At 44.4% G+C, this 24,352-nt stretch overlaps 1 protein-coding gene across 1 annotated transcript in view; it reads right to left on the reverse strand.

The window, feature by feature from the left end:
• Positions 1-6,268: 6,268 nt before the first annotated feature.
• The window catches only part of LOC127000083 (organic cation transporter protein-like), a 66,840-nt gene continuing 48,756 nt past the window's right edge, over positions 6,269-24,352 (reverse strand). Inside the window, exons 6-8 of the mRNA XM_050863506.1 lie at positions 7,285-7,469; positions 6,871-7,019; positions 6,269-6,514 (exon numbers count right to left, since the gene is read on the reverse strand). Coding sequence (XP_050719463.1) covers positions 6,466-6,514; positions 6,871-7,019; positions 7,285-7,469 — 383 coding nt within the window. The 3' untranslated portion in view covers positions 6,269-6,465. The remainder of the gene's footprint in view (positions 6,515-6,870; positions 7,020-7,284; positions 7,470-24,352) is intronic.

Here is a 24,352-nt window from a genome sequence, read left to right on the forward strand (position 1 = left end):
TCATTAATGTGTTTCCCCGAAGCACGGGTGTAAGTAGGTAGGTAGCTGAAGGTAAGACTATATCAGAGTTCATATATAGTGATTTTAATGATGATGGTAAACGTCACATAAGTATTAGAAAGTGGGTGGTGATGGTGGGTAGTAGTGATAATAGTAGGAGGAGGAGAAGGAGGAGGAGGAGGAAAAGGAGGTTGTATTCATTGTTGTTGTTGTTGTTGTTATTGTTGTTGTTGGAGGAGGAGGAGTATTTAGTAAAAAGAACAAAAACAAGAAAAAAATGGAATTAAACAAGAGGAAGAAAGAGAAAGGGGAGAATGATGAAGAAAAGCAAGAACAGTAATAATACAGATAACAAGAAAAAGAGATCGAGAACAGAACAGAAAAAAAAGAAGAACAAGAAAAAGAAGAATCAAAACAAGAACGTGAGGAGGTAAAAGACTAATCACTCGTCCTTCACCATCACACTTGTCTCCGTTCCTCCCACAGCCATCCCACTCTCCTCTTAGTGTCCTCGCCGTCCCTCACGAGAACTATATTACACTCCACATCTTCCTCCCCGCGACCCGCCTCTTGGCTCCCCGGGATGTGAGGGGGATCGAAGTGGCTGACTGGCTGACTGGCTGATTGTTAGGTGTTGGTGATTCTTCTAAGTGGCATTGAGAAGGAGGAATAAAAGTAACAAGAACACACATCAGTGTAGTAAAGAGCGTGAAGAAGGGGAAAATGATGACTAAAATGAATAGTAATAATATAAATAAGAATAACACGAAAGAGATAAATGACAGATACAAAAGAAACAGGATGAGAAAAGTGACTGACTGGCTGGCTGGCTGGCTGGCTCCCTGTTAACTGTTGGTGCCTTGATCTAACTGGCATTGAAGGTGAACGAAAAAATGACTGACTGACTGACTGTTTCCCTGTTAATTGTTTGCACCTTGTTCTTACTGTCACTGTGGAGGACGAGAAGAGTGACTGACTGACTGGCTGACTGGCTGGCTCCTTGTTAACTGTTGGTGCCTTTATCAAACTGGCATTGAAGTTAAGCGAAAAGAATAACTGACTGACTGACTGTTTCCCTGTTAACTGTTTGTACCTTGTTCTTACTGTCAACGTCGAGGACGAGAAGAGTGACTGACTAACTGGCTGACTGGCTCACTATTAACTGTTTATGTTTTATTCTAACGGGCATTAAGGAAGAGGAAGGGGTTGTAACTGACTGACTGAATCTTGTTGAGTGTAAGGGCCGCTTTCACAGTCGTTTTGTTTGTTTTCATCGTTACCAATGGCGGCGATCGCCGCTATAGTATTTCCTCGTAAAATTGGCCGATGGGGTAGTTGCGGCTATGGGGTTAGCCTAGCCCCGCACCTTGCCACACACTCTCATCACCTCTCGCTTCCTCTGCAGCCGCCACTACCCCATAGGCCAGTTTCACGTGGAAAACTATAGCGTCGATCGCCGCCATTGGTGACGATCAAAACAAATAAAGTGACTGTGAAAGCGGCCCTAAGTCGGTGAATCGTGCGGTGATGATGGGGGAGAGGAGGGGAGAAGCCAATTTGCATTACGTCACAGCTGTCCGGGTCCCTGACCGGCGGTCACCGGGCTGGTAGGCGGGGCTTATACGACAGGCCAGTGTGAACAGACGAAGTTCAAGGGTGGGGATGCTGAGGGGAAGATCCTTGGGATTCAGGCAAACACACACACACACACACACACACACACACACACACACAGAGAGAGGACCTGTGTGTGTGGAGCGAGAGGGAAACAAGAGGACATGGAAAGAAGTTGAGGGCGATCACGTGTAGGGGAGATGTGAAAAAGTTTAGCTTCCCAAACAGAAGCATTGAGCTGTGGAATGAACCGGGAGAGGAGGTGGTTTGTGCAAGAAACATTCATGATTTTAAGGAAAAGTTGGATAATAGCGGATATGGAGACGGGACAGCGCGAGCGTAGCTCTTTTTCCGTATGTCACAACTAGGTAAATACACACACACACACACACACAGACACACGGGTCTCCTTCTCTGAATTGGATCGCGGCTAAAATATCGACACACAGCCGAGACTTGTGGTGGAGGCGTCACTCTCTTGTCTCCTCCTCCTCCTCCATTACTTCTATTTCTTTGATGTTTCTAATACCATAAGTTTTGTTTTCTATTCGTTTTGTTTTGTTCATTTCTATCATTATTATTATTATTATTATTATTATTATTATTATTATTATTATTATTATTATTATTATTATTATTATTATTATTTTGAGTAGTAGTAGTGGTGGTGGTGGTGGTAGTAGTATCATTGTTGTTGTTGTTATCATCATTATTAGATTCATCATTAGTATTAGTATTATTACTCTTCCTCTCCCTTCTCATATCCTCCTCCTCCTCTCCTCTCCTTTCCTCTACCCCTCGTTTCCTCGTATCTCCTCCCCTTTTCCCTCTCCTCCTCCTCCTCCTCCTTCTCCATTATTCCACTTGAGCTTCCCTGGTCCACACACACACACACACACACACACACGACATCTATATATCACTGTAGTTCCAATAGGCGTGAGTGCTTCTGCCTCCCTCTCCTCCTCCTCCTCCTCCCTTCCTCCCTTTCCTCCTCCGGTCCTTCCTCCCTCCTTCCCTCCTGTTCATCCCTTCCACACCTTCCCGAATCTTGCCTCGCCCTTCCTTTCCTTCTGTTCCATCTCTCTTTTCATTAGGTCTTGGTTTTGTGTTGTTACTCACACCTGAGATTTCTAGGCGTTTCACTTTTTTATGTTTCCTGGTTTTGCGTTTTTTACCATTCGCGTATTCGAAACCGTTATTGGTTTGGTCTGTGAAAATGTTGAGAATTTTTTATTTTTTTTTATAGTGTATTCTGTCTCATGAGGAGGAAGAGTTCGTTACTCGCCTCCAATATTACCCCCACGAGAATAATAACCATTCCAATGTCTCGTCATACATGTGGGGGTGTACAGGGGTGCTGCGCCATCCCTCCCTCCTGGTAAGGAGGGAGGTCGAGGGGGACGAAGCCCCGCCGTTAGCTGTAAGGTTATGTAAAGTTCGGATGGAATAGTTTAAATAAATTTGACATGCGGTGTAGCCCCTCAAGAAATACGCGTCGCTAGACGGATTGGGGGGGTGGGGGGGGTTGGAGGGGGTGCCACTACGTTGACCATCCAATGACACGCCCGACACCCGTCAACAGACCGGCTACGGCGGCTGGTAGGTTATATTGGAATAGATTACAAGAGTATGCGTTACGGACTTTCCTTTCCTTACTTTCGAGACTAGGGAATTTTCCCTAATTTAGGGATTCTTCTAGTGAAATTATGGAAGCCCATTTTTCAGTGATTTTGCCTTCCATCCCCCCAAAAAAACGGTTCCCCACAGGTCCCCAGGCTTGTATTAGGGGATAAGGGGGGCTGGAGTGGTGGAGGGGGTGGAGTGCTAATTCTAAAGATTTACCTGAAAACATGCAGATGTTTTTTTTACAACAAAAGAGTTGGCACAAAGGCAACAAAAGGTGTAGAAAAAAAGCCCGCTACTTGCCCCTCCCACACCAGAGGATAGTATAGAGTACCAAAAAGAGAGAAATTTCGGGTGGAGAGGTGTCTTGATACACTCTTCTTGAAAGAGGTCAAGTTATACGCAAGGGATAATACAGATGAAGGAAGGCTGTTCCAGAGTTTACCAGTGTAAGGGATGAAAGAGTGAAGATGCTGGTTAACTCTTGCATAAGGGGTTTGGACAGTACAGGGATGAGCAAGAGTGGACAGGCGAGTGCAGCGGGGCCGCGGAAGGGGTGGAGGCATGCAGTTAGAAAGTTCAGAAGAGCAGTCAGCGTGAAAATATCGATAGAAGATAGAAAGAAAGGCAACATGGCGGCGGAAAGTAAGAAGTAGCAGACTATCAGTAAGAGAAGCAAACCTCATGAGACGAAGAGCCTTAGACTCCACTCTGTCCAGTAGAGCTGTGTGAGTGAAGCCCCCCCCACACGTGAGATGCATATTCCATACGAGGGCGGACAAAGCCCCTATAAATGTAAAGCATCTGTGTGGGGGAGAAGAACTGGGCTCAACATCAACATGGATGAGTTGTATGATGAGCTAAAACAATCAAAATAATTGTTGAAAGGCTCAGGGAGGGAGAAGACTGGGTGTCCAAGGACTCAGCTGCCTGGTGGATGGCTGTTCCCAGACATCTAACCTTCCTAACATGCTGTTTGTTCCCTCTTGTATTTTGACTGTATCAGCTTTACATGGTTATGTGGAAAGAATATTCTCAATTATGCAAAGTAAGTGAAATTATAAAAGGAGTAGGTGCTCCATTGAGCTCATTAAATGTGAACTTCTTGTCACCTTGAAATTGTGCTGACTTTTTCACAAGGACAAGTTCTATGGCTGTCTGTCAAAAGTGAGATTGCAGCAGCTTTCCTTATCAGAGGCAAACATTGCAAAAGGAGAGTTTTAGGCATTCATCAGCACTGTCTTCTTGCTACAGCAAGGAGCAACACAAAGTATTCATGGAAAAAGAAATAGGCAATGGATGACATTCAAAATATAAGTCCATGATTCTAAATTGTTTGCAGGATTTAGTTTTTTTTTCATGTAAAATAAAAGAACAATTATAAATGTTAATCACTTCCAGATTAACTGATTTTCATTAGTCTTTTTTTTTTATATAGCTAACCTGTAATGTCTCAGACTTAAATTAATAACCATTACCTGTAAAATTCAATCATACTTTCCAGTTGCTGGAGCACATTTTCCAATAAACGAATCTTGAATAATTTTATTTCAGTCACTTAGCATCTGACGTGCAATTACATTAGATGACAGTATGAAACATATTCAGAAGCTAAGGTAATTTAGGAAAAAAAATTCCTTGTGCATTTCATTGATTTAGATATTATCCTGAAATCTCATGTCATTAATAAATTACTGATAAATGTGCTTATAGATATTAAAATACTCTTTCGCCATCCTCGTATTTAGTGCAGGTAACCTCAAAATGCCCTTGACACATGGCGGTTTCCATTTTTGCTCTCCCGAACCTCTCAGTCGAAAAGGCTTGCTCCGCTCGCCATCGTTATTCCAACTTACTCAACTGCATTCTTTATTTTTCTGACCTCAAGGTGGAAACCCTACTACCTGATTGGATACCCAGACCCATCAATCAGTCAATCCTCCTCACAGAGAATTAGGTCCGTTGTGGCCAGTGCATCGTGTGGTAGTGAGCTGCGGTGTCCATGTTGTCCCAAATGCAAAGATAGCAAGGAAACATGACTAAGTCTCCTTGACGTCCCATCAGCTATGCCACCTTTTTGAAGTCTCCGAAACCTCCCAGCCACATACTAACCATACTTCAAGGCTTCAAACAAAGTCTTGTCACTGCTGTATTCCTCATTGGAGTGGACCGAATGTGTCAGGAGAAGAAACTTTTTCCCGTTATGGAGCAGCACAGATTTCAGGTTTCTGGATGACCTATCAAAAAAAAAAAAAAGGCACCACTCATTCGGGTTACAGACAATTCCAATTGTCACACACAGACCGGATACACTGTGGCAGAAGAAGAGTCAATCTTGGTGAGTGAAGAAGCTTGAAAAATGTCGGTAGCGCTTACTATGACTTGCGACTTGCCCACTTTCGTCTAACAAATTCCACTCCTTGAGCCTAGATATCAAAAGTTCGGCTTATGACTCTCTTAGACCAAGCTCTCTGGTCAACTAATTAAGGTCTCTGTGGTAAGGATAGTACAAGATTCTCTCATCAGCTGTAATTCTGTATCTTCAAAACCTTCTTCCACTGTTCTCTTCCATGGATGGCTACTTCCTCTCTGGTGAAGCGGATACAGGTGGACTGGCCAGGCAGGTACAGGTGGAGTGGCCAGACAGGTACAGGTGGAGTGGCCAGGCGGGTAGAGGTGGAGTGGCCAGGTGGGTAGAGGGGGAGTGACCAGGCGGGTACAGGTGGAGTGGCCAGGCGGGTAGAGGTGGAGTGGCCAGGCGGGTAGAGGTGGAGTGGCCAGGCAGGTACAGGTGGAGTGGCCAGGCGGGTAGAGGTGGAGTGGCCAGGCAGGTACAGGTGGAGTGGCCAGACAGGTACAGGTGGAGTGGCCAGGCGGGTAGAGGTGGGGTGGCCAGGTGGGTACAGGAAAAATGGGTGAATTTGACATATCAAAAGAAAATATTGAAGAGACAAACAGGTCTTTTCAATTTACTTCAGGCTAATGCAATAGGGAAATAACACCTGCCCAGGAACAGAAAAAGTCAAAAAAAATTCACATAGTGTAATAATGGATTCCTTATAAGAGCTAAATGTGTTCCCAGGTCCTTTTTCCTCTTCATTATCCTCCTTTCCGTCGTTTTTTTTCGTTTCCCTTCCATCCTTGCCACTTCATTGTTCATTTATTTTCACGTTTCGTTTTATTTTTTTCTTGAACTTGTTTTTCCCCTCCTTCTCCTTTTCTTTACTACGCCGTCAGCTTGTCCGTCAGACTATCATCTCCAGCGTCAGTTTTTCTGCAAAAGATTTATGAGTTATAGTAAAGAAAGCGATAATTATCAAGAAGGACGGGGTGAAGAATTGATGGAAATGAAGGAGAGAAAATGAAGGCAAATAATAATGTAGTGAGGCAAAGGTGAATGATGAAGGAGAGCCTTAATTCCCTACTTCATAAATAACTTTCATCAATTTCCACACACTTTTCTTCTATTTTCTCATCTCCATTTTATTCATTTTAACGATGTTTCATCGTCTTCCATCTCTCACCTCTGTTCCTCATAAGCTTTTTTTTCTGATTTCGTTCCTTACCCATCTGACTCCTATTATACTCCTAAGCAACTCCTGCATGACATTACAACTCCCTATAACTTGCTTTTCTTTTTTTCTCCAAAGCTTCTCGAGATCATGTATCATGTCAGGTAGCGGCCGGCCCAGCGTCTCCGGCAACGGCACCAGCACTAATGCTGCTACGAAGGACGACAGGCCGAAGATGACGGAAGGCAGCCACGGCACCAGCGGACCCTGCGTATGAAACAGGATCACAAGATGACTTAGAAGTCCTTCTCAAGAATCCAACAACTAAAAAGTCTCAGTTTTATTTATGTGATATTTTTGTGTATACCAAGTGCAGACGAGATGAGGAAAAGTTTAAAACTTTGTTAAGAATTCAGTAGTGCGATAAACCTTAAATAGTATTTCTTTTTTGTGTAAGAGAAGTGGAGAAAGAAGTGACATATTCTTCAGCTACATCAACAAAAGGTGAGGCGAGGTGAAGACCAACACTAACCAGGTAGTCAGCCACGTATGGGGACAATGCAGCGGCAATGTTGGCCGAAACGATGGTGACGGCGAGGCCCTGCAGACGCACCTCCGTCGGCAGCAGTTCAGCCTCGAACACGAACAGGATCATGAAGGCGCCACTGATGGCGAGCTTACCGAGCATGGCGAAGGTCATCACCAGCCACGAGATGTCTGGAGGAGCAGGAAGAAAAGGGGTAAGAGGAAGTGTTATGGGTTATGCATGAAAGAAAATATGGGAGAGAGGAAGTGCATATGAATTTTTTTTTCTTTTTAATGGAGTAGATGAGAAAAAAAGACATGAATATGGAGGAAAAAAGGGTAGGAATAAATGTGAGATACATTATATAGGTATGTGAGGAAGAGGAGGAGGAGGAGGAGGAGGAAACATGGAAACATGGAAACATGGAAATGCAGGCAACAGAAAGCCTATTGGCTCATTACGAGGTTGCCCGCTTTGGTGATTTAATCTAAGTGCCTCAAATTTCACTGACAAACCCTCAGCCCTTAGCCTATTAATTTTCATGTTATGTAGAATAAATTACCGTTTTCACGTTAAATAGGGGCTATATCGCTTAACAAACATAAAGTGAATAAACTTCGGCCAAATCCGCGGCAATAGGTCAAAATTTGGTGTTGCTACGATGGGTGTAAGTGCCTAAAAATAAATAAATAAATAAACTGAATAAACTTCGGCCAAATCCACGCCAAAAGGTCAAAATTTGGTGTTTCTACGATGGGTTTAAGTGTTAAGTGCCCCTCCCCCCCCCCCCAAAAAAAAAAAAAAAAACTTCGGCCAAATCCGCGCCCATAGGTAAAATGGACATGTTTCTGGTCAACATATGTATTTCAAATTATGTCTGTATGGATAAAATAGGCCCTAAATTCAGCTATGGTACTATTTTTTCTTCATGTATAATAGTAAATGTGGTATAAAATATGGATTAAAGTTGAGGAAAAATCACATGACCTGGAAACGGATGCTGATTAGTCGTGACGTCACGAGGCACTCGGCAGGCCGCCAACTTTGTGTTACTCCGAGATTTCGTGTTGTGGTGTAAGTTTCTAGTGGCTAGCAATGCCTGGAGACGTAATCCGCAGTCGTTGGTGATTCGTGCCAATGTTCAAGAGTATATATATATATACGGACAAAAGTACTCCACGTAAGATATTTCTGTCTGTGCTATTGAATCCTGCAGTAACTTTCTTTAGTTTCCCCTCGGACTAACTTTTCATCGTGAACTCAACTATTCTCTCTACTTTCACGTCCTCTGATTATAAAATATTGGTCTCCATTCGTTTTCTTCTTATTCATCTTCAGGCGTTGATTCTCTCTCTCTGACGTTCTAGACTCTAGAAAACAATGGCTCTAGAATCTAGAGCCATTGTTTTCTCTAGGTTAGGCTAGGTAAATTTCCTTAATACTAATTTAAATTCAACCTTGATTATTATCTTTAGTTCCCCCTCGGACTAACTTTTAATCGTGAACTCAACTATTTTCTGCAGAGCAGAGGCGAATCGGTTGATTTCACTCCCATTTTAATAATATAACACATTTCCAACACTCTTAAGGTGTTCTATAAGCACCTATAACATACCTGTCAGGCACAGTTAGGAGCTGGAGTGGCCATAGCTGATAAAAAAACAATGGACACAACACTGGTACTGTCGTCTGCTGTACTCCGCTTCAGCCTGATGACGTCACGAACTAATGGCGGCTTCTCCCCGTGAGATGAGAAGAATTTGAGATATCTCTCCAATATCCAGTCAACTAGCGATTTATAGGACGCAATATGTGCACTACGTTATATTTAGTACGTGGCACAATGCATTTCTAGGCTCTTCCCAGAACCGGCAACATGTCCATTTGGTGTTGCTACGATGGGCTTAAGTGCCTCAAATTTCACTTACAAACCCTCACCCCTTGGCGTATTAATCTGATAGACTAGCGGAGACCCGTGCAAATTGCACGAAATTGCACGGGGTCACCATTCCCCTCCCCTTCCCCCCCCCCCCCTCCCCCTTCACTGCCTGAAGAGGTATGGGATCATCCCTGTCTCTTTACTCTACCTCTATTTTCTTCAAATATAATGAGGACATCTTTCAAGGATGAATGCATGATAGAAATGTCTTTATTTCATTGTGATAACAGATAAATGTAACACATAAAGGATTTCCAAGCATTTGATGCGAAAGTGTGATATATTTTGCTGGAGTAGGTAGGAAGACACCTACCGAACGGGCGCAAGCCACTCCCGGTGAGGTATATATGGGAGGTGAGAAGGGAGCTGAAGCCCTCCAAAGACCCTTCCCATGTCCTCACTAACCGTTTCCCTATTGTCTCACCAACACCGGAGAGTAGTTCAGCATGCTCTCTAAAGACAGATCCTCTCTTTATCCACACCACACTACATTCACATAACATATACACCTTTTTCCAAAATTCAAAATTCAAAATGGCTCAATTAAGCAATGCCTCGGAGTCCCCGCCTGGGGGGGGGACCACAAATTCCCCCAGGGAGGACTCCCCTTCTGGCTGCCGACCCGAGAGGTGTCTTGATAACTCCTCGAACCTCTTTCTTCTCAATTTCTGCAACATTCGCGGTCTTCGCTCTAATTTTCATTCTGTGGAACATCATCTCTCCTCCTCTAAACCTCACCTTCTCTTCCTTACCGAAACATAGGTTTCTGAGGCTACTGACAGCAATCTCTACTCTGTTCCCTCCTACTATCTCTATCCTAAATTTCAATCCAAAGCTGGATGTTGCGCCTACGTGCGCAACGACATCACTTGCTCTCGTGCCCACGACCTTGACTCTTCTGAATTTTCCACCATCTGGTTAAGACTTCACTGTCATTCTATTACTAAATACATCTGTGCTGTTTATCTCTCACCTAACTCTACCAACTATGTAAAATTCTTTGACTATTTGAATTCTAAAGTGGAGCACATCTTGACCCACTCTCCCTTCGCTGAAATCTCCATCCTAGGAGATTTCAATGTTCACCACCAGCTTTGGCTTTCATCCTCTTTCACTGACCATCCTGGTGAACAAGCCTACAACTTTGCTATCCTCAACGACCTAGAGCAGTTGGTCCAGCACCCTACACGTATTCCTGACCGTCTTGGAGATCGGCCCAACATTCTAGACCTCTTCCTTACCTCAAACCCTTCTGCTTATTCTGTCAAACTGTTCTCTCCGTTGGGCTCCTCCGATCACAATCTTATTTCTGCATCCTGTCCTATCGCTCCTGTACATCCTCTGGACCCACCGAAGAGGCGATGCTTCTGGCATTTTGCTTCAGCTCGGTGGGACGACCTGAGGATGTATTTTTCCGATTTCCCGTGGAATGATTATTGCTTCCAGGATAGAGACCCCTCTGTGTGTGCTCAGCGCATCACAGAGGTGATTGTCTCTGGAATGGAGGCATACATTCCTCGTTCTTTCTCTACTCCTCACGCTAAAAAAAACTTGGTTTAATCACGCTTGTTCTCGTGCTGTCAATGATAGAGAGGTAGCTCACAAAAGATACCAGAGCCTTCAAACTAATGCTAATTATGAACTTTACATTTCTGCCGAAATCGTGCCAAATCTATTCTCCGACTAACCAAAAATTCTTTCATTAATAGAAAATGTCAAAACCTTGCTTTCTCTAACTCTTCCCGTGACTTCTGGCATCTAGCCAAAAACATCTCCTCCAACTTCACTTCTTCATCTTTCCCTCCACTCCTCAGTCCTGACGGCAACACTGCCGTCTCATCTATCTCTAAGGCTGAACTCTTCTCTCAAACCCTTTCTAAAACTCCACTCTGGACGATTCTGGGCATATTCCTCCTACTCATCCCCACTCTGACTCCTTTATGCCTGTTATAAAGATTCTTCAAAATGATGTTTTCTATGCCCTCTCTGGCCTCAATCCTCAGAAGGCTTATGGACCTGATGGAGTGCCTCCTATTGTCCTTTAAAACTGTGCCTCCGTGCTGTCACCCTGCCTGGTCAAACTCTTTCGCCTCTGCCTGTCAACATCTACCTTTCCTTCTTGCTGGAAGTATGCCTTCACACAGCCTGTACCTAAGAAGGGTGACCGCTCCAATCCCTCAAACTACCGTCCTATTGCTTTACTTTCTTGTTTATCTAAAGCTTTTGAATCAATCCTTAACCGTAAGATTCAAAAGCACCTTTCCACTTCTGACCTTCTATCTGATCGCCAGTATGGGTTCCGCAAGGGGCGTTCTACTGGTGACCTCTAGCCTTCTTAACTGACTCTTGGTCATCCTCTTAGCCGTTTCGGTGAAACTTTGCTATTGCGCTGGACATATCAAAAGCTTTTGATAGGGTCTGGCACAAATCTTTGCTTTCTAAACTACCCTCCTACGGTTTCTATCCTTCTCTCTGTACCTTTATCTCCAGTTTCCTTTCTGACCGTTCTATTTCTGCCGTGGTAGACGGTCACTGTTCTTCCTAAATCTATTAACAGTGGTGTCCCACAGGGTTCTGTCCTATCTCCCACTCTTTTCTGTTGTTCATTGATGATCTTCTTTCCAAAACGAACTGTCCTATCCATTCCTACGCCGATGATTCCACTCTGCATTATTCAACTTCTTTTAATAGAAGACCCACTTCACAGGAACTTAACGACTCAAGGCTGGAGGCTGCAGAACGCTTAGCCTCAGACCTTACTATTATTTCCGATTGGGGCAAGAAGAACCTGGTGTCCTTCAACGCCTCAAAAACACAGTTTCTCCACCTATCCACTCGACACAATCTTCCAAACAACTATCCCCTATTCTTTGACAACACCCAGCTATCACCTTCCTCAACACTAAACATCCTCGGTCTATCCTTAACTCAAAATCTCAACTGGAAACTTCATATCTCATCTCTTACTAAATCAGCTTCCTCGAGGCTGGGCGTTCTGTACCGTCTCCGCCAGTTCTTCTCCCCTGCACAGTTGCTGTCCATATACAGGGGCCTTGTCCGCCCTCGTATGGAGTATGCATCTCATGTGTGGGGCTCCACACACAGCTCTTCTGGACAGAGTGGAGGCAAAGGCTCTTCGTCTCATCAGCTCTCCTCCTCATACTGATAGTCTTCTACCTCTTAAATTCCGCCGCAATGTTGCCTCTCTTTCTATCTTCTATCGATATTTCCACGCTGACTGCTCTTCTGAACTTGCTAACTGCATGCCTCCCCCCCTCCCGCGGCCCCGCTGCACTCGACTTTCTACTCATGCTCATCCCTATACTGTCCAAACCCCTTATGCAAGAGTTAACCAGCATCTTCACTCTTTCATCCCTCACGCTGGTAAACTCTGGAACAATCTTCCTTCATCTGTATTTCCTCCTGCCTACGACTTGAACTCTTTCAAGAGGAGGGTATCAGGACACCTCTCCTCCCGAAACTGACTTATCTTTCGGCCACCTCTTTGGATTCTTTTTAGGAGCAGCGAGTAGCGGGCTTTTTTTTTTTATTAATGTTTACTTTTTTGTGCCCTTGAGCTGTCTCCTTTGCTGTAAAAAAAAAAAAAAAAAAAAATATTATTTGCAGTAAAATAAATAAGTCAAAAATTGATGTTGCTACGATGGGTTTAAGTGCCTCAAAATTCACTGACATACCCTCAGCCCTTAGCCTATTAATGTATACGTTAAATAGGGGCAATATCGCTTAACAAACATAAACTGAATAAACTTCGGCCAAATCACTCACCTTTCCTGATAATGTATGCCTAATGTACATCCATCGAATTGCTAGGGAACAGAACAATGGCATTCTTCATGACGACACTGTCCATCCAGTAAAGATGGGTGGAAATCTCACCGTTCTCACGTGACGTTGATAATTCTGCTCCGCGCGTCGTGATTGGGTTTGTAGCGAAGCCCGCTACAATACTCCCCCCTCAGGAAAAACGTCCCTTTCGCTCGAAATTGGAGAATAAATTACCGTTTTCACGTTAAATAAGGGCTATATCGCTTAACAAACCTAAGCTGAATAAACGTCGGCCAAATCCGCGGAAATAGGTCAAAATTTGGTGTTGCTACGATGGGTTTAAGTGGCTAAAAATAATAAGTGTCAAAAAAAATAAACCGAATAAACTTCGGCCAAATCCGCGCCCATAGGCAAAATTTAGTATTGCTACGATGGGATTAAGTGCCTAAAAAAATAAAAAAAATAAATAAACTTAGGCCACATCCGCGCCTATAGGCAAAATTTGGTGTTGCTACGATGGGTTTAAGTGCCTAGAAAATATAAAAAAATAACAAATAAATAAAATAAAATAAAATAAATAAACTTCTGCCAAATCCGCGCCCATAGGCAAAATTTGGTGTTGCTACGGTGGGTTTAAGTGCCTCAAATTTCACTCGGAAACCCTAAGCCCTTAGCCTAGTTATGTTAAGACAAGCGGGGACCCGTGAAAGTTGCACGGAATTGGACGGGGTCACCTTTCCACGCCCCCCCCCCCCCCCCTTCATTGCTAAGGAAAAAGATACTACTCTCGGGAAATAGTTCATCCCCCCTATCCCCCCTCCTCCTCCCCTTCCTTTCAATTTTTTTTCCCTTCCTCCCTCCTCCTCCTCCTTCTCTCTCTCTCTCTCTCTCTCTCTCTCTCTCTCTCTCTCTCTCTCTCTCTCTCTCTCTCTCTCTCTCTCTCTCTCTCTCTCTCTCTCTCTCTCTCTCTCTCTCTCTCTCTCTCTCTCTCTCTCTCTCTCTCTCTCTCTTCCTCTTCTTCTTCCAATTTATCTCTCTTTCCTCGTTCTCTTCTTTCATCATCTCCTCCTCCTCCTTTTTTTTCTTCTTCATCCAAAATATCTCTTTCTTCCTCCTACAGGATCAGTATGGATCAAGCGCTTAGACTCCGCGTCGTGATTGGGTTTGTAGCGATGCCCGCTACAATACTCCCCCTCAGCAAAAAAAATAAATAAATAAATAAATAAATAAATAAATAAATAAAAAAAAATTAAAAAAATAAACTTAGCCCAAATAAGCAATTTTGCTACGATGGGTTTAAGTGCCTCAAATCTCACTCACAAACCCTTAGCCCTTAGCGTATTAATGAATAGATTACATCAAGATTTTTTTCTTGTTATACTTCGCTGAGCTCATGTCCTTGAATCTGATATTTAAAGTTAGGGTTCTTTTCACCTATGTGCATTACTTTACATTTATCTACGTAGAAACACATTTGCCAATTTTCGCTCCAGTCGGCAAGTCTTATTAAATCTGATTGAATATTCTCTCAGTTTTTACTGTTCATTACCGTACCTCCTAATTTGGTGTCGTCGGTGAATTTGGCTACTTTTTATAGGATATCAGTCTCTAGATCGTTCACGTAAATTATGAATAGTGTTGGCCCCAGGACCGAACCTTGGTCCTGGTCCTGGTTATAGGTTGCCAATCGGATGTTTCACCATTAAGAAGTACACGCTGTTGTCTGTGTGTGAGCCAGTCATGAATCCACGTGCACAGGGTCATTTATACCGTGGGAACGCAGTTTTGAAATGAGCCTGACGTGGGAACTTTGACAAACGCTTTTTGAAAGTCTAGGTAAATTACCTCATATGGGGCTCGGGTGTCCCAACCTGAATAAACGTCGTTGAACAAAGTTAAGAAGTTGGTAAGGCAAGATCGATTTCTACGAAATCCGTGCTGATTATCAGTTATCAAATCATTTGTTTCGAGGAACGTAGTCACTTTATTCTTGATTATTTTTTCGAATACTTTAATCAAGACAGACGTAAGGCTGATAGGACGATAATTATTGGCTTGTTTTTTATCTCCTTTTTTTTAAAGATCGGGGTAACATTGGCTTTTTTTCCACTCAAGGGGCACGCTTGCCTGTGCTAATGACTTGTTGAACATCAACGTTATGGGTAATTCTAGCTGTTGACTGCATTCTCTTAACACGCGAGGAGATAAATTGTCGGGATCCGGAGATTTATTTGGATCTATTTTTTGCAGGTACGCACGCACTTCACTGATATCAATTTCGGTCAGCGCAAGCTTATGTTCTTCAGGGCCTTGGAGAATATATCTTCGGGCTGGGATCGATGGCATGTTCTCTTTTGTGAATATGCTACTAAAGGTTGAATTTAGGACCGACGCCATACCTTTATCATCGCTAACTATGTCGCCATTGTCTAATAGTGGGCCGATATTACTCTTAACATTTTTTTTGTTTCTTATGTAACTGAAAAATAACCTAGGATATTTTTAGACTAAAGTGATATTTTTATCTCATGCTTGCGTTTCTGTTTTCTGATTTTCCCTTCGCACTCTCTCTTGATATTGATATAATTAGTAGAAGCAAGAGGGAGAAAACGAAGAGGAGGAGGAGGAGGAGGAAGAGGAGGTGGACGAGGAGGAGGAGGAGAGCAGGAGGACGAGGAAGAAGACAAGCAACAGCAAGAGGAAGAGACGGAGGATTAGGAGGAAGAGGAGGAGAAACAAGGAGAGATGGAGATGGAGGACGAATAGGAAGGAGAGGAGAAAAGAGGAAAGTAAAGTGGCATTTATCCTTGTAAATCCGTGTGACTGACGAGGGGTGAGAGAGAGAGAGAGAGAGAGAGAGAGAGAGAGAGAGAGAGAGAGAGAGAGAGAGAGAGAGAGAGAGAGAGAGAGAGAGAGAGAGAGAGAATTGGCATAGAAGTATGCATGTGTATGCTTATTCCATTACCTATCTGTTCTGGATTTAACGATTTTAGCCTCAACATTTACACTAGTGATATCGTTATATCTGACAGTCGTATAGACACACACACACACACACACACACACACACACACACACACACACACACACACACACAAATACCCCCCCTCCCGAGTGGTGATTCAGCATGTATGTTGTCGTGTGTAATGAACCGGCCGTGTGAATGACTTAATGACATTTATATTTTAGAGTAAAGGGAACAGCTCAAAGGCAAAACATTATTGAGAAAAAAGAGTCTGATAATCACTGGCCCTATAAAAGAGAATATAGATGAGTGGCTCAAAAAAGGTCCCTTTCGGGTGGAGAGGTGTCTCGATACTCTCCTCTTGAAAGTGATCAAGTCTTAGGCAGGACGAAATACAGACGAAGGTATAGTGTTCTAAAGTTTACCACATATAGTGCATAAAAAAATTAATTTGGTGATCAGCTCTTGCATATCGGATATGAACAGTATAGCAATGATCTAGAGTTGAAAGTCGAGTGCAGCGGGACCGGGAGAGAGGGGGGAGGCATGCAGTCTGCAAGATAAGAAGAGCAGTCAGCATGAAAATATCGAAAAATGATAGAGGTAACATGGCGGCGGAACTTGAGAGATAGAAGATGTCAGTAAGAAGAGGAGAGTTGCTGAAACGAAGAGCCTTACACTCTGTTCAAGAGTGCTGTGTGTGTGGAGTTCCCCCACACATAAGATGCATAACCCATACGAGGGGGGACAAGGCCCTTGCCTATGGATAGCATCTTGGAGGGGAAAAAATGGGTGGCCAAGACGATGCAATACGTTCAACCTCGAGGGAGCTGATTTAGTAAGAGCGGAGACATGAGGTTCGTAGTGTAGATTTTGAGTTAAGGATAGACCGAGGATGATTATTCCAAAGGAAGGTGACAACTGTATGTTATCGAATAATAGGGGATAGGTGTTTGGAAGATTGTGTCAAATTGACAGATGGAGAAACTGAGTTTTTGAGGCGTTGAAGGACATTAAGTTCTTGACCCAATCGGAAATGATAATAAGTCGTGAAGTTAAGCGTTGTAGTTCCTCTTTGGAGGGTCTTCTATCAAAAGATGGTGAGCAATGCAGAGTAGAGTCATCGGCATAAAAGTGGATAGGACAGATCGTTTTGGAAAAATCATTAATGAACAGCAGAAAGAGATAGGGCAGAGCCCTGAGGGACACCACTGTGTATAGGCTTTGGGGAAGAAAAGTGGCCTTCTACCACAGCAGAGACAGAACGGCCAAAAAGGAAACATGAGGTTTAAGTACTGAGAGAGGGATAAAATCCGTAGGAGGATAGCAAAAGTTTCACCGAAACGGTTAAGAGAAGATGAACAAGAGTCAGTTAGGAAGGGAAGCAGATCACCAGTAGAATACACCCTTCTTAGGCAAAATCTATATGTATGCGTACTTCCAGCAGGAAAGAAAGGTAGATGTTGAAAGGCAGAGACGAAAGAGTTTGACCAGGCAGGGTGTCAGCACGGAAGCAGTTTTTAAGGACAATAGGAGACACTCCATCAGGTCCATAAGCCTTCTGAGGATTCAGGCCAGAGAGGGCATATAAATTATCATTCTTAAGATTCTTAATAACAGGCATAGTGGAGTCAGAGGGGGGGATGAATAGGATGAATATGCCGTAAATCATCCAGCGAAGAGTTCAATCTTTGAAACATTTGAAACTGCGGTGGTGCCGTCAGGATTAAGGAGAGGTAGGAAAGATGAAGATATGAAATTGTTCGAGATATTTATGGTTTGTGCCATAAATCCCTGGAAGAATTAAGAGAAAAATCAGCTGGTATCATTTAATATTGATGAAAGTGTTTTTGGTATATCGGAGAAAAGATTTGGCACGATTCAGGGCAAAGATGTAATTGTCATGGTTATCAGGAATGAGAAGCCTCTGGTAACTTTGTGAGCTGCCTTTGTCTTTGATAGCACGAAAACAAGCGTGATTGAACCAGGGCATTTTAATATAGAGAAAGTAGGTGGAATGTGTGCTTCTAATCCATAGAACATCACGTTCGTAATGCGTTGGGCACACACAGAGGGATCCCTCTCCTGGAAGCAGTAATCATTCCACGGCAAATTGGAAAAGTGCATCCTCAGATCATCCCACCGAGCTGAAGCGGAATACCAAAAGCACCACTTTTTCGATGGGTCCAAAGGAAGTTTATGTTTTGAGGTATTTGTCAGCTCATTCGCAGGATACGAATACTTCTCCTTTTTACTTGAATACGAATGAGAATACTTTGATTGATATCAATAATTATTCGATACGAATACGAATGGACCCAAATACAGTACTTAAATGTATTGGAATACCATAGACTTCACAATCTCTTGACGGGAAACGGGGTGCGGGGCCGATTCGCAGGGGGCCGATTTTCAAAAATTTAAAATTTAAATATTTTCAAAACCAAAGCAGCTAGCGACCTGAAACTAAAACAGGCACCTCCCTTAGGCATATATGAGTCTCCATGAGCAGCGGTATCAAAAAATTCAAAGTCGTTCCCTAATAAAATCCCGATTAATTGTTTTTTATATAAGTATAACAAAACTTAAAAAGGCTATAAAATCATCAGATTTTACGCTAGATGCACAAACATCACCAAATGCAGAGATAATCACTTATATTTTCTGAATCAATAGCAATATTTAGCATATCTTATAAGTTTTTGCCCGAAATAGCTACTTATTTTTTTTTTATTTAGTGCAATTTTTTACGTAAGTTTTTAACATCTAATAAATCACTTAATTTTCACATTAGAAACTTAATACTTGAGGAAAGCATGCAGAAACATCTTAATTTTACTCAACAAAAGCAAAATATTCATTTTTCTATATACAATCACAACTTATTTTGGTTGAATTCCGATGTCACTATTGCCGCAGCACGTCTTGCCGGCTTTCTGGCCATCGTCCGTGAACAATCACTTTAGCCTTTTGGCCTATGACTTGTGGGCCCCGGTCAGTTTCCTGGACTTGTACACGTCCCTGTTCCTCGCCGTCTCCTTCCTGCCCTCCTCGATACTGCTCCTCTTCCTGCCGGTCGGCTGCTTCAAGGCCTTGTTCTTCCTCGCTTCTGAGGTCACGTCCTTGGAGAAATTAGCACCGAAACAGTTGAAGAGGGACCTGCTGATGTGCGGCAAGATGGTGTTGGCCAGGTTGTGCCCTTCCTGGCACCTGTACCCCTGCAAGGTCGGGTCTGAGGCCGCCAGGAACTCCAGGAGGTGCCTGAACCCGTCCCTGTGGCGCATGGCAAGGGAGAGGAACCTCAACCTGCGCTCCTTCTTGTCCTCCCTGCACATCAGGGAGTCCCACAGCGACATCCCGAAGGACGCCATGTGGGCCATTGGGAGAGATGGCCGCTTCAGGACCGCCCGGCCCGTCTCCAGCTCTCCCCTGTCGACCAGCTCGACCAGGGCGTCGAACATCACAGAGGGCGGGTCGCCCCTCTCGAGCTCCACGGTAATCTTCATCTCCTCCTGCTGGGCAAGCTCCTGCTTGCAGCACTCGGCCACAGAGGAGTTGGCCTGGACCTTCCTGGCCAGGTAGCCGGCGTAGTTGCCGACCGCGGCGAGGAGCAACTCGTCCGTCGGCGTTCATATGTATCAAAATTCCCGGATTTTCGCATTTATTTACAAGAAATTTTAACTTAAGAAGCTCTTTGTATTGTGCCCGCCGCCATGTTGGATTTTTTAATCTATGCACAACAGTGTAATTTTACATTCAAATAATAAGGTAATTTTAGGCCAACTGCTCATTTTTGGGGGCAAAAAGAAACTAGTAATTTGGACATTTCTGCGTCCATACAAAAAAAAATTCGGCTTTTACGCCACTGCATACACACTAAATACCACCTGCACACACACAACTCCACGAATTCCTGGGTGACACAATGACAGGTGGTGGAAGAAAATCAAAGAACACCCCACCGTCACCTGCATTAGCTTATAGCAGGTGACGGTGGGGTGTTCTTTGATTTACTTCCACCACCCGTCATTGTGTCACCCAGGAGTTCGTGGAGTTGTGTGTGTGCAGGTGGTATTCAGTGTGTATGCAGTGGCAACATCGTGTTTGGCATCGTGTTTGGGTAGGGAGGGGGTGGGGTGGAACGTGGCCTTGACCGTGAGCAGCAGCAGCGATGGTGGCGCGGCGGGGCACAGCGACAGTGTCTGGCCAGACTCCGTGATGAGTGGTTATGTACTGCGCCGGGCTCCCTATTGCCCAGTGCAGCTAAGTTTCCTCCCCCCGTAGGACGTAGTGAACAGCCCCCTCACTACCACACTGCACTGAACACACCACTATACTGCACACAACACTGAGTCACTGCACTGATGGCGTAGTACGGCTCCTCCACAGTTTACTCCACGGGGTCGCGGCGTCCTCATATCTTGTGTCTCCTCCGTCACTTCCACTCGATCCACTGCCTTCTGTGTCTTCTTGTATCGTCCTCTGGATCCTTGCAGTTGTGGGGAAGGGTACAGAGACGATGAATAACTGTAGGTCCTTTACTTGGAGAGTAAACAGAGGCAGGACAGCGATAATCCTTTACAGAGGGGAAGTGCCCAGCTGACTGCGTGCCTAAGGCGAGTTAGGCGACGCGGGAACTGAGCTGAGTTGCCATGTAGGCACTAACTAAACGTACATTTCTTGTTTCCTAATACGTAAAACTGTGGACTTCACTATCCTACAGTTATCATTCATTTTACGTAAAGATTTCAACCTAAAGTTACGCAAATTTGCCATTTTTTACACAACGTTTTCAAAGTGCACGCATGGTGCTATTTTATATAAGTTACCTTGAATCCTCGACCAAATCACTCTAGAGACACTCCTGCCTGCTTGTATGCACTAAAACTTGAAGATTTCGTCCTGTTTCCACTTAAATTCGGAGTAAGAACGCAGAGTGTGTTTGAGTTGTCGCAGTGAAAGTCGCCATAACAATCGGCCCCTTACGCGAAGCCAGCGAGCCAAGACTGAAGAGATTTCCCGTCAACTAGTTGTGAAGTCTATGGGAATACTAATACCGAATACTCCACTAAATAATCCACTCTTCACACACACACACACACACACACACACATCACACACACACACACACACACACACACACACACATATCACACACACACACACACACACACACACACACACACACACACACACACATCACACACATCACACACATCACACACACACACACACACACACACACACACACACACACACACACGATCCAAATTACCCTACTATCCAGATGTTATCTAATAACAGAGACGGCGGCGCGGCTTTTCAAATTGCACAGTCACTACACTGCAGTAACCTGATAAGCTATTAGAGGATGAATTTTAATTGTAGTTTTGCATCACTTGCAAAATTAAAACACTCTTGTTAATGAAAAAAAACCATTCTTTCAATTACAGAGATGTTACTGTTGTTTGAAATGTCTCATTTGAAAGAGACTCGTTGAGCGACCGATTTTACTGATTTGATTGTAGTATTAGTTTTAGCAGCAGCAGAGTCATTGTGACAAAGGACGGACAGCGACACTTAGGTGCAGTGATCGGGACAAAGGTGTGCAAGAAGGAATACGCAGCTCAGTGGGTGAAGGAAATAGCTGCCATTGCCGGGACAGAACCACACATTTATGTGGACAGGTTGTGTGTTAAACGGTCCAGCTCGTCCTTTTGGGCCTGGTGTCTTTCTTCTGAGATTCTTCTTTAAATTTCTCTTATTTCACTTTGGTCTATTTCGCCCTCGGCCTATCAGTCCATTCCTCCGACCACTGGATAATGACATCAAGAATGTATTCTTACCGGCGCTTTGGGGGAGGAGGAGAGGGATATGCTATAGCACTTCCTCCAAGACTGGGCGGAATGGGGATCACCAACCCTGAGAAGCTGGCTGATAAGGAGAACCAAAACTCCATCAGCCTTACCAGATCCCTCACCAACAGGATCATCGCTCAGGAGGCAGACGGCGAAATAGACCAAAGTGAAATAAGAAAAATTAAAAGAAGAATCTTAAAAGAAAGACACCAGGCCCAAAAGGAGACATAGGAGGCAGGCGCCTTTAACCGGCTAACGTCGCTACTAATCAGAGCAAAAGGCTTCAGCCTCAACAAACAAGAATTTGTCGACACCGTTTCTCTGAGATATGGCTGGCCGATTGAGGGGCTGCCTGCTCTCTGTGCATGTGGATCACCGAATGATGTTATTCACACTAGGCGGTGGCCGAAGTGATAGCGTACTGGACCCACATTCGCCGCGTGATGGACGACGCGGGTTCGAATCCTCACGCTACCACTCGGATTTTTCAGTCACCGCCGAGTGGCTTAAAACTACCCACACGCTGTCCTGAAGACCACCCATCAACCCGGACTCTAGAGGAAGCCGTCCAAGCGAATCAAGAACGAGTTCCGGGGGGCAGCATGAGCCAACGCAAGATGGCGCCACTATAAACACTCGCCTGCGCCAGAACGGGCTGGGCCGACCATCAGGCCCCACCTGGAAGAAGCCTTGGGCCGACCATCAGGCCCCACCGGGAAGATGCCTACCGGCGCAATAGGCAACAACGTAAAAAAAAAAAAAAAAAAATGACATGCAAGAAGGGAGGCTTCGTCTGTATCCGACACGATGAGATGAGGGATCTGACAGCCAGCATGCTCGGGGAGGTATGCCAAGACGTCACTACCGAGCCGGCACTGCTCCCCCTGGACGGTGAACACCTTAGATACAGGACGGCTAATACCTCATGTACGGGTTAATGTAAGTGCCCGTGGATTCTGGGTGCGCGGAAAGAAGGCATATTCGACCCGATGGCTGCCTGTTACCGCGGGGTGCCCCTGGAACTTCGCTGGAAGCCGCCCACCACAGACACGAGCAGAAGACAAAAGCTTACGGTGAAAGAATCCAGCATGTGGATCAGGGCAGTTTCAGCCCCCTATCACATTCGACAGGATGGGTCTCAGGGCCCGATGTTTCTACGCACGACTCGTGGAACTGATCTAAGGGAAGAAGTATCAGCCAAGAAGCCACGTCGTCGCCTGGATGAGGTATAGCCTCTTGTTCTCCCTGCTCAGGTCGACAATGGTATGTCTCAAGGGCACCAGACACTCTGACCAAAAAGCCACCAACATTTCCAATATGAAGCATGAGGCCAAAGTGGTGGAGTGACATTAAGGTGGGTCGGGAGCGACATGAGTATGGACGGAGAGGGAGATCTAGACGCAATAGATGATAAGGTGTTATGTACAGATTTAGTGCTAAGTAGTATTAGTGATACGCTTGGATGCCACAGTCATTAGCGAACAGAGTTGGAGCTATTGACCTCCAATTTATGGAGCCCTCCTGAGTGGAGTACCTCAAGGGTCAGTGCTGGGACCCATCCTCTTTATCATATATATCAATGACCTAGAATCAGGACTGAAATCCACAATATCGAAATTTGCAGATGACACCAAGGTGGGTGGAGATGCCCTCACAAAGACCGACTGCGAAATCATTCAGAAAGACCTCAATCACATTATCGAATGGTCGGAAAAATGGCAAATGTCTTTTAATGTTGACAAATGCAAAGTCATGCACATTGGGTCCCAAAATAGTAACCACACATACATCATGAATGGGAGACCTCTGCAAGCGATGCAGAAGGAAAAGGATCTTGGAGTCACTATCAGCAGTGACCTGAAACACGCGAATCACTGTAAAAAAGCATACAACAAGGCCAACATTATGCTCGGGTTTATAGCGAGGAACTTCGAGTGTAAAACACCAGACGTGATGCTATCCTTGTATAATTCCATGGTAAGACCGCACCTCGAGTATGCAGTGCAGTTCTGGTCTCCCAATTACAGAAAGGACATTGCTTTACTGTAAAGGATTCAACGACGCGCCACAAAGATGATTCCAACCTTCAGGGCTCAACCGTACGAGGAACGACTCAAGCGACTCAATCTCTTTACATTGGAGAAAAGACGCCTACGAGGGGATATGATTCAAGTCTTCAAGTATCTAAAAAAGTTCAGTAACGTCGATTACTCCAAATTCTTTGAACTGCAAACCAACTCAAGAACTAGAAATAACGGTTTACCCATTCAGTCGAGTCGATGTAACACATGCAGACATTGGAGGAGTTTCTTTCAATCCGATTCATCCGCCTCTGGAACAATCTTCCATAAGAAGTATTACAGGCGAATACCATCAACTCCTTCAAATATAGAATAGACCGTCATTTAGCTGCGTCAGGAGTAAACTGAATAACGAGGGTCTTCCATCTGATCCTCAGTATCGAGGTGCTTTCATCTGCTCACCAAGCCCCAAGTGGCGTTCGAACAGATTAAATCACCCAAGGGC

Source organism: Eriocheir sinensis, chromosome 17 (genome assembly GCF_024679095.1).
Source record: "Eriocheir sinensis breed Jianghai 21 chromosome 17, ASM2467909v1, whole genome shotgun sequence".
Taxonomy (NCBI): Eukaryota; Metazoa; Arthropoda; class Malacostraca; order Decapoda; family Varunidae; genus Eriocheir; species Eriocheir sinensis.